We start from the raw sequence: 10,000 nt of genomic DNA on the forward strand, positions 1-10,000 counted from the left end.
AAATGAATGAATAAATAGATAGATAAATAAATAAATAAATAAGTAATAAATAAGTAAATAAACAGATAAACGGATAACTTTTTTTAAAGATAGATAATAAAATAAAATGATATGCAGGGAAAGAAAAAATAAAATAAATATCTGCACTTTGAGAGCGTAACACTGTTCGTAAGACCAGGTGGAAAGGGAGGGTGGGGAGAGAAAGAGACTGAGAGAGAAAGAGAGAAAGGGAGTGGGGGGGGGGGAAGAAAGAGAAAGTGAGATAGAATGACAGACAGAGAGAGGGGGATAGGGTGTGGGGAGGGTGGTTTATGTTTTGTGTCTGACTAACGTGGTATTTCGTTTTGAGGTATTTGAAAGCGCTGTGTGAGCGTGCTATCGTCATCATCATCATCATCATTATTATTGTTGTTATTGCTGTTGTTGTTCTTGTTTAGTAGTAGTAGTAGTAGTAGTAGTAGAAGTAGTAGTAGTAGTAGTAATAGTAGTACAATTGTTCTTGTTGTTGTCCATATCGTTATTATCATTATCATCATCACCATTCCTATCATTATCATCATCACTGTCATGGTCGTTAAGCGTTGTCGGTTGTTGTTGTTCTTGTTGTTGTTGCCCTTATCATTATCATTATTGTTATAATTATCATCATCATCATCATCACCATCATCATCATCACTATCACTGTCATGGTCGTTAAGCGTTGTCGGCTGTTGTTGTCGTTGTTGTTGTCCTTATCATGATCATCATTGTTATCCTGACCATCATCACCATCGCCATCATCATGGTTACAGTCATCGTCATCGTCACCGTCACTGTCCTTTCAGGAGACGGCCCAGAGGGCGCAGGGATCCAGGTTCTACCGGGTGGACAGCTGTCACCCACACCCCGTCCACCCCTCCACCCCGTCATCCTGCACCCTGCCTTCCCTGCCTTCCTCCTCCTGCGTGCTCCGCTCCTCCCCCCCATGCCTGTGAGTCCACCCCTACACCCCCCTCTCCTCTCCTCCCCCCCCCCCCCATGCCTGTGAGTCCACCCCCACCCCCCCTTTCCACTCCTCCCCCCCCATGCCTGTGAGTCTACCCCTACCCCCCCCTCTCCTCTCCTCCCCCCCCCATGCCTGTGAGTCCACCCCCACCCCCCCTTTCCACTCCTCCCCCCCCATGCCTGTGAGTCTACCCCTACCCCCCCTCTCCTCTCCTCCCCCCCCCATGCCTGTGAGTCCACCCCCACCCCCCCTTTCCACTCCTCCCCCCCCATGCCTGTGAGTCTACCCCTACCCCCCCTCTCCTCTCCTCCCCCCCCCCATGCCTGTGAGTCCACCCCCACCCCCCCTTTCCACTCCTCCCCCCCCATGCCTGTGAGTCCACCCCCACCCCCCCTTTCCACTCCTCCCCCCCCATGCCTGTGAGTCTACCCCTACCCCCCCCTCTCCTCTCCTCCCCCCCCCCGCCATTCCTGTGAGTCCACCCCCACCACCCCCTCTCCTCCCCTCCCCCCCCCATTCCTGTGAGTCCACCCCCACCCCCCTCTCCTCTCCTCCCCCCCATGCCTGTGAGTCCACCCCCACCCCCCTCTCCTCTCCTCCCCCCCATGCCTGTGAGTCCACCCCCACCCCCCTCTCCTCTCCTCCCCCCCATGCCTGTGAGTCCACCCTCACCCCCCTCTCCTCTCCTCCCCCCCATGCCTGTGAGTCCACCCCTACACCCCCCTCTCCGCTCCTCCCCCCCCCATTCCTGTGAGTCCACCCCTACACCCCCCTCTCCTCCCCTCCCCCCCCCATTCCTGTGAGTCCACCCCCACCCCCCTCTCCTCTCCTCCCCCCCATTCCTGTGAGTCCACCCCCACCCCCCTCTCCTCCCCTCCCCCCCATTCCTGTGAGTCCACCCCTACCCCACCTCTCCGCTCCTCCCCCCCATGCCTGTGAGTCCCCCCCCTCTCCTCTCCTCTCCTCCCCCCCCCCCATGCCTGTGAGTCCCCCACCCCCCTCTCCTCTCCTCCCCCCCCCCCATTCCTGTGAGTCCACCCCCACCCCCCTCTCCTCCCCCCCCATGCCTGTGAGTCCACCCCCATCTCCTCTCCTCTCCTCCCCCCCATGCCTGTGAGTCCACCCCCACCCCCATCTCCTCTCCTCCCCCCCCCCATGCCTGTGAGTCCACCCCCACCCCCCTCTCCTCCCCTCCCCCCCATTCCTGTGAGTCCACCCCTACTCCCCCTCTCCTCCCCTCCCCCCCCCATTCCTGTGAGTCCACCCCCACCCCCCTCTCCTCTCCTCCCCCCCCATGCCTGTGAGTCCACCCCCACCCCCCTCTCCTCTCCTCCCCCCCATGCCTGTGAGTCCACCCCCCCCTCTCCTCCCCTCCCCCCCATTCCTGTGAGTCCACCCCCACCCCCCTCTCCGCTCCTCCCCCCCCCCCATGCCTGTGAGTCCACCCCCCCTCTCCTCCCCTCCCCCCCATTCCTGTGAGTCCACCCCCACCCCCCTCTCCGCTCCTCCCCCCCCATGCCTGTGAGTCCACCCCCCCTCTCCTCCCCCCCCCCCATTCCTGTGAGTCCACCCTTACCCACCTCTCCGCTCCTCCCCCCCATGCCTGTGAGTCCACCCCCCCTCTCCTCTTCCCCCCCCCCATCCGCTCCTCCCCTCCCCCCATGCCTGTGAGTCCCCCCCCCCTCTCCTCTCCTCCTCCCCCCCCATGCCTGTGAGTCCCCCCCCTCTCCTCTCCTCCTCCCCCCCCATGCCTGTGAGTCCCCCCCCTCTCCTCTCCTCCTCCCCCCCCATGCCTGTGAGTCCCCCCCCCCTCTCCTCTCCTCCTCCCCCCCCATGCCTGTGAGTCCCCCCCCTCTCCTCTCATCCCCCCCCATGCCTGTGAGTCCACACCTACCCCCCCTCCTCTCCTCCCCCCCACATGCCTGTGAGTCCACCCCTACACCCCCCTCTCCTCTCCTCCCCCCCCCCCATGCCTGTGAGTCCACCCCCACCCCCCTCTCCTCTCCTCCCCCCCCCCCATGCCTGTGAGTCCCCCCCCTCTCCGCTCCTCCTCCCCATGCCTGTGAGTCTCCCCCCCTCTCCTCTCCTCCCCCCCATGCCTGTGAGTCCCCCCCCCTCTCCGCTCCTCCCCCCCATGCCTGTGAGTCTCCCCCCTCTCCCCTCCCCCCCCCCATGCCTGTGAGTCCCCCCCCCCTCCTCTCCTCCCCCCCCCCCATGCCTGTGAGTCCACCCCCCCTCTCCTCTCCGCTCCTCCCCCCCCCCCATGCCTGTGAGTCTCCCCCCCTCTCCTCTCCTCCCCCCCCATGCCTGTGAGTCCCCCCCTCTCCTCCCCTCCCCCCATGCCTGTGAGTCCCCCCCCCTCTCCTCTCCTCCCCCCCATGCCTGTGAGTCCCCCCCCTCTCCTCTCCTCCCCCCCCCATGCCTGTGAGTCCCCCCCCTCTCCTCTCCTCCCCCCCCCATGCCTGTGAGTCCCCCCCTCTCCTCCCCTCCCCCCCCCCCATGCCTGTGAGTCCCCCCCTCTCCTCTCCTCCCCCCCCATGCCTGTGAGTCCCCCCCTCTCCTCCCCCCCATGCCTGTGAGTCCCCCCCTCTCCTCCCCTTCCCCCCCATGCCTGTGAGTCCCCCCCCTCTCCTCCCCTTCCCCCCATGCCTGTGAGTCCCCCCCCTCTCCTCCCCTCGCCCCCATGCCTGTGAGTCCCCCCCCTCTCCTCCCCCCCCCCATGCCTGTGAGTCCCCCCCCTTTCCTCCCCCCCCCCATGCCTGTGAGTCCCTCCCTCTCCTCCCCTCCCCCCCATGCCTGTGAGTTCCCTCCCCCCATCTCCTCCCCTCTCCCCCATGCCTGTGAGTCCCCCCCCTCTCTTCCCCTCCCCCCCATGCCTGTGAGTCCACCCCTACCCCCCTCTCCTTGTTGTTGTTTTTCAACTTCTGTTTCTCACTGAGGCGCCACTGCGTTCGGACAAATCCATGTACGCTACATCACATCTGATAGGCAGATGCCTGACCAGCAGCATAACCAACGCGCTTAGTCAAGCCTTGAGAGCATTTCTCTGACTCTCAATTCAATTCAATTCAATCCAATTCAATTCAATTCAAAATACTTTATTATCTGCTTCAACCAAAAACAGAAAATTTTCTTTAGGCTCACTTAAAATAAAAATCCCCGTCAGCAAAAAAACAAACTGACACACCCTTCACTTATCACCATGCACACATCAATTGTTATGTAAAAAGAAAAACATGTGGGTAAGATACTATTACATTCAGAGTCTAACAACTGTGTGTGTGTTGCGTGTGTGCCCGCGCGCGCGCATGCACTGTTTTGTGTGTACGTTTCAATCATTATAAAAAGGAGAATATTCAGTAAGATAATAATAACATTTAAAAAGACAAATGCTCATCAACAGATAAAACCGAAAAAACGAATGAGCACCCTTCCTTGATCACAGCATACATATTAACTATCATGTTAAAAGAAAACATTTAGGTAAGAAAACAAAAATTCCATTTTAAGACAAAGTGAAACATTTCAATGATATAATAAGAATATATTCAGTAAGATAATTATAACATTTAAGAACATGAAATCACAGTTGAAGGGTCAACCGCCACCAAGACTAAAAGCATGTAAAACACCTTTCACGCCCCTCTGCGGCAAAAACAATAACTGAGCACTCGCTCACACACGCGCGCGAGAAATCGTTGGGGACATGAAACCAACTCCAAAGGAAATATTTTTTGGATAAAAATAAGGGGGACTTCCCACGATTTCTCACACATTGGCACAATGCTAGAGTGACAGAAATCGTGGGACTGCGAGAAATCGTTGTCTTACAGGGGGCTTTTCACAATAATTATACATAAACCCCACCTTGGGGAAGTTATGTACAGAAAATTTCCTCTTTTCTTTCACTCATTTGGTTTTTCTGGCCTCGTTTGCATTCATGGGTATGGCTGTACTTGTGTCTAGCTTTCTCCAAGGTTGTTTTTTTTTGTTTGTTTGTTTGTTTGTTTTTGTTTGTGTGTGTGTGTGTGTGTGTGTGTTTGTGTGTGTGTGTGTGTGCGTGTGTGTGTGTGTGTGTGCGTGTGTGTGTGTTGTTGTTGTTGTTGTTGCTGTTGTTGTTGTTGTTCTATGGCATGGATTCTGAAAGCGTTTTGAGTCCTGATATAGGACTGTGCTATCAGCAACAATAAATGATTAAATAAATGAATAAATAAACAAACAAACAAACAGACAGTAAATGAATAAACAAATAGATAATAAATAAATAAACAAATGAATGAATAAATGAATAAATAAATAAACAAATATATAGATAAATGAATAAATACGTAAACAAATAAACACAAATAAATTCCGGTCGTTCAGAGTCATGTCTCTGTGTCGGCAGTGTCGCCGAAGCTTCCCAGACGTATGTCCGTCGCCACGTTCAGAACGAGAGCTGCCCGCGGGCAGTGGAGCACCTGTCCACTGATACACCACTGAACACAGCCCATGTGAAGCAAGCTGAAACGGTAAAGGTGATTCTTCCTAATACGCTCTTTTGTTCTCATTCCGCTGTCACGTTTTATAAATCCACTTCAGTGCTAGAGGGGGGAAATAGTAGAAAGTGGTGTTCCAAGTCATAAAACAATATCCAAAACAATAAGCCTCAAACTGAGAAAGTGGTCCAGACATATACCACTCGAGATAAAACTGTGTGAATTTTCAGCCTTCCAGCATTATTTCCCTTTTTCTAATGACGTCATCAGTGGCGTCACTATGCACGTATGTCATACGTTTAAGGCATTCAAGCGGTAAACGATAAAATAAAAAGGAACGTGGGTACAATGGCTTGTTAAAAGCCACAGGTGACCTATTCATATAGCTTTTACTGTTCACATTATTCAGTTTCAGGTTTTCAAAGAGGTGTCATTGCTTTCGGAAAAATCCACTTCGCCTCACAATAAGCAGCGCACTTAAGGGCATGAGTGCTTACACACATACCTGTATACTTACCAGAGTGGATTTTTTCATAAAGAATTTTGCCAGAGGACAACACATGTTGCCTTGGGTTCTTTTTCAGTGCGCCAAGTGCGTGTCGCACACCATACCGCAGTTTATCGTCTCATCCGAATGTCTAGACGGCAAGAGCGGGAATCGAACACAGACATTCACGGACACTGTATTGGCAGATACGAAGCGCCTTAACCATTCTGCCACCTTCCCCTTAATTAATTATTATTCAATGGTTTTATGGAAGGTATGCGTGTATGGTTTTTCATGTCTGTGGCACTTTACACACCAACTACTGAAACAACACTGCGTCATTAAGTGATGTCATTGTCACACTTTTTCCCCGCCGATGACACATCGACAGCTCATGCAGATAACACTGCGTCATTGAGTGATGTCATTATCACACTTTTTCCCCGCCGATGACACATCATGCAGACAACACTGCGTCATTGAGTGATGTCATTGTCACACCTTTTCCCCGCCGATGACACATCGATAACTCAGGCAGACAACATTGCGTCATTGAGTGATGTCATTATCACACCTATTCCCGCCGATGACACATCGACAGCTCATGCAGACAACACTGCGTCATTGAGTGATGTCACTATCACACTTTTTCCCCGCCGATGACACATCGACAGTTCATGCAGACAACACTGCGTCATTGAGTGATGTCATTGTCACACTTTTTCCCCGCCGATGACACATCGACAGCTCATGCAGACAACACTGCGTCATTGAGTGATGTCACTATCACACTTTTTCCCCGCCGATGACACATCGACAGCTCATGCAGACAACACTGCGTCATTGAGTGATGTCATTATCATACTTTTTTCCCGCCGATGACACATCGACAGCTCATGCAGATAACACTGCGTCATTGAGTGATGTCATTGTCACACTTTTTCCCCGCCGATGACACATCGACAGCTCATGCAGACAACACTGCGTCATTGAGTGATGTCACTATCACACTTTTTCCCCGCCGATGACACATCGACAGTTCATGCAGACAACACTGCGTCATTGAGTGATGTCATTGTCACACTTTTTCCCCGCCGATGACACATCGATAGCTCATGCAGCCGTTCTTTTTTTTTCTGTTTATTTCAAAGATCTGAATATGCACTGCTTTGTACAAAAATGCGATCGAAAATAGCAAACGTTTTGGTTTTGTCTGTTTTTTTTGTTTCCAAAGTGTGGGACGAGCGTTTACAAAGTACTTTAACCCAAGCACACAGTTTTCAACCAAAAACGGGGATAGGGTGCGGGGGAGGTAAGGGGATGGGTTGGGGGTCTTGGCTAGATGATATACCTACTGAGCTTTTACTAGGTGGTAGTATATGTAACATATGTGTGTGTATGTGTGTGTATGTGTGTGTGTGTGTGTGTGTGTGTGTGTGTGTGTGTGTGTGTGTGTGTGTGTGCGAGCGCGTGTGTGTCATGTATGTATGGGAGAAGAAAGAGAGAGAGAGATACAGAGATACAGAGAGAGAGAGGACACAGAGAGAGAGAGAGAGAGAGAGAGAGAGACAGAGAGAGACAGAGACAGAGAGAGGACGGGTAGAGTGACAGTGACCAGCAGAGGGTTTCTTTTCCCCCTCCCTCCACAGAAGAAGTGGTCGACGCAGCAGAAGCAGCAGCAGCAGCAGGCGAAGACACACACACCTCTGCCCCCTCACGCACAACGAATCCTCACCTGGTACACACAGTGTTGGGACGGTACGTCTCTCTGATTCTCTGTCTGTCTGTCTGTCCGTCCCTCTGTCTGTCTGTCTGCCTGTACGTCCGTCCCTCTGTCAGTCAGTCTGCTTTATTCCGTCTTCAGGGTGAGGGCTGGATTTTTTTTTTTTTTTTTTTTTTAAAGCATGTTAGTCACATTTTGGTGTGTGTATGTAACATAGATATGAAGTATTATGTTAACAAAAGCGTTTTTTGTAAAGCACCTAGAGCAGATTTCTGGATAGTGTGCTATATAAGTATCCATAATTATTATTATTATTATTATTATGTTACTTGGTTATCTATTACCCTCGCGAATAAAGATTCTTGTTTTGTCTTGTTTTGTCTTGTCTGTCTGTCTGTCTGTCTGTCTGTCAGCTTTATTCCCTCTTTAGGGTGAGAGCTGGATAATAAATAAAATAAAAAAGCATGTTTCTTGGTTATCTATTACCCTCGCGAATAAAGATTCTTGTTTTGTCTTGTTTTGTCTTGTCTGTCTGTCTGTCTGTCTGTCTGTCAGCTTTATTCCCTCTTTAGGGTGAGGGCTGGATATGATTTTTTTTTAAAGCATGTTACTTGTATTATCTATTTCCCTCGCTAATAAAGATTCTTGTCTTGTCTTGTTTTGTCTTGTCTTGTCTTGTCTTGTTTTGTCTTGTCTGTCTGTCCTTCTGCCCGTCTGTCCGTCCCTCTGTCTGTCTGTCCGTCCCTCTGTCTGTCTGTCTGTCCCTCTGTCTGTCAGTGCCTCTGTCTGTCTGTCCCTCTGTCTGTCTGTCCGTCCCTCTGTCTGTCCGTCCCTCTGTCTGTCAGTGCCTCTGTCCGTCTGTCTGTCCCTTTGTCCGTCTGTCTGTCCCTCTGTCTGTCTGTCCCTCTGTCTGTCTGTCAGTGCCTCTGTCTGTCTGTCTGTCCCTCTGTCTGTCAGTGCCTCTGTCTGTCTGTCCGTCCCTCTGTCTGTCTGTCCCTCTGTCTGTCCGTCCCTCTGTCTGTCTGTCCATCCCTCTGTCTGTCTGTCAGTGCCTCTGTCTGTCTGTCCCTCTGTCTGTCTGTCAGTGCCTCTGTCTGTCCGTCCCTCTGTCTGTCTGTCCCTCTGTCTGTCTGTCCGTCCCTCTGTCTGTCTGTCCGTCCCTCTGTCTGTCTGTCAGTCCCTCTGTCTGTCTGTCAGTGCCTCTGTCTGTCTGTCCGTCTCTCTGTCTGTCTGTCTGTCCCTCTGTCTGTCTGTCCGTCCCTCTGTCTGTCTGTCAGTGCCTCTGTCTGTCTGGCATTCTCTCTGTCTGTCAGTGCCTCTGTCTGTCTGTCCGTCCCTCTGTCTGTCTGTCCCTCTGTCTGTCCGTCCCTCTGTCTGTCCGTCCCTCTGTCTGTCTGTCAGTGCCTCTGTCTGTCTGTCCGTCCCTCTGTCTGTCTGTCCGTCCTTCTGTCTGTCTGTCTGTCCCTCTGTCTGTCTGTCCGTCCCTCTGTCTGTCTGTCAGTGCCTCTGTCTGTCTGGCATTCTCTCTGTCTGTCAGTGCCTCTGTCTGTCTGTCCGTCCCTCTGTCGGTCTGTCCGTCCCTCTGTCTGTCTGTCCGTCCCTCTGTCTGTCTGTCAGTGCCTCTGTCTGTCTGTCAGTGTCCATCCACAAACGATTTTACCAAATTTTCATGCAAAACGTATACAGAATAGGTCGTATCCGAATGCTTGGGGGAGGGGTTGGAGGAATAGGTGGTTATTGTGTGTCTGTGTGTGTGTGTGTGTGTGTGTGTGTGTGTGCATGAAAAGAGGTGGAAATACACGCCTTTCTCGTGTGTGTGTGTGTGTGTGTGTGTGTGTGTGTGTGTGTGTGTGTGTGTGTGTGAATAGAGGTGTTGCTAAAAAAAAAATTCTTCTCTTTTTTTTCTCTTTTTTTTTTCCTTCATGTTTCTCTTTCCGAAATCCAATTTCTTGTTAACATTGATAGAAGCATTATTGTACTTATCTATGTGTTATTTCTGTACTTACTGTTTACGAATAAGCTTTCTGATACAAATGACAATATGGTAAATCAGCCGTCGTGTTAAAATTGAAGTGCAACGTTGTGATCACAGTAGAAGCTTTAACTCACTCAGTACGGCCAGTCCTCTCTTCTCCTCTACACGGACCCCTCGGATGTCCAGTGGGTGTCTGAATGACCCAACCTTTAGCTTCCGTCGTCAGAATTGTGGTATTCTTTGTCAACATTCACCTCTTCAGTATAAGAGCCTTCCGCTTGCAATATTTTGATGATGGTAACTGGGGTGAAACGCTGTTAACGTTGTCTCTTTCGCCGTTCGTATGGAAAGA

General features: G+C 51.5%; 1 protein-coding gene across 1 annotated transcript in view; it reads left to right on the plus strand.

Moving 5' to 3' along the window:
• The window catches only part of LOC143282842 (uncharacterized), a 46,351-nt gene that overhangs the window by 15,826 nt on the left and 20,525 nt on the right, over positions 1-10,000 (plus strand). Inside the window, exons 4-6 of the mRNA XM_076588670.1 lie at positions 825-970; positions 5,373-5,496; positions 7,600-7,708. Coding sequence (XP_076444785.1) covers positions 825-970; positions 5,373-5,496; positions 7,600-7,708 — 379 coding nt within the window. The remainder of the gene's footprint in view (positions 1-824; positions 971-5,372; positions 5,497-7,599; positions 7,709-10,000) is intronic.

The sequence above is a fragment of the Babylonia areolata genome, chromosome 6 (assembly GCF_041734735.1).
Source record: "Babylonia areolata isolate BAREFJ2019XMU chromosome 6, ASM4173473v1, whole genome shotgun sequence".
Classification (NCBI taxonomy): Eukaryota; Metazoa; Mollusca; class Gastropoda; order Neogastropoda; family Buccinidae; genus Babylonia; species Babylonia areolata.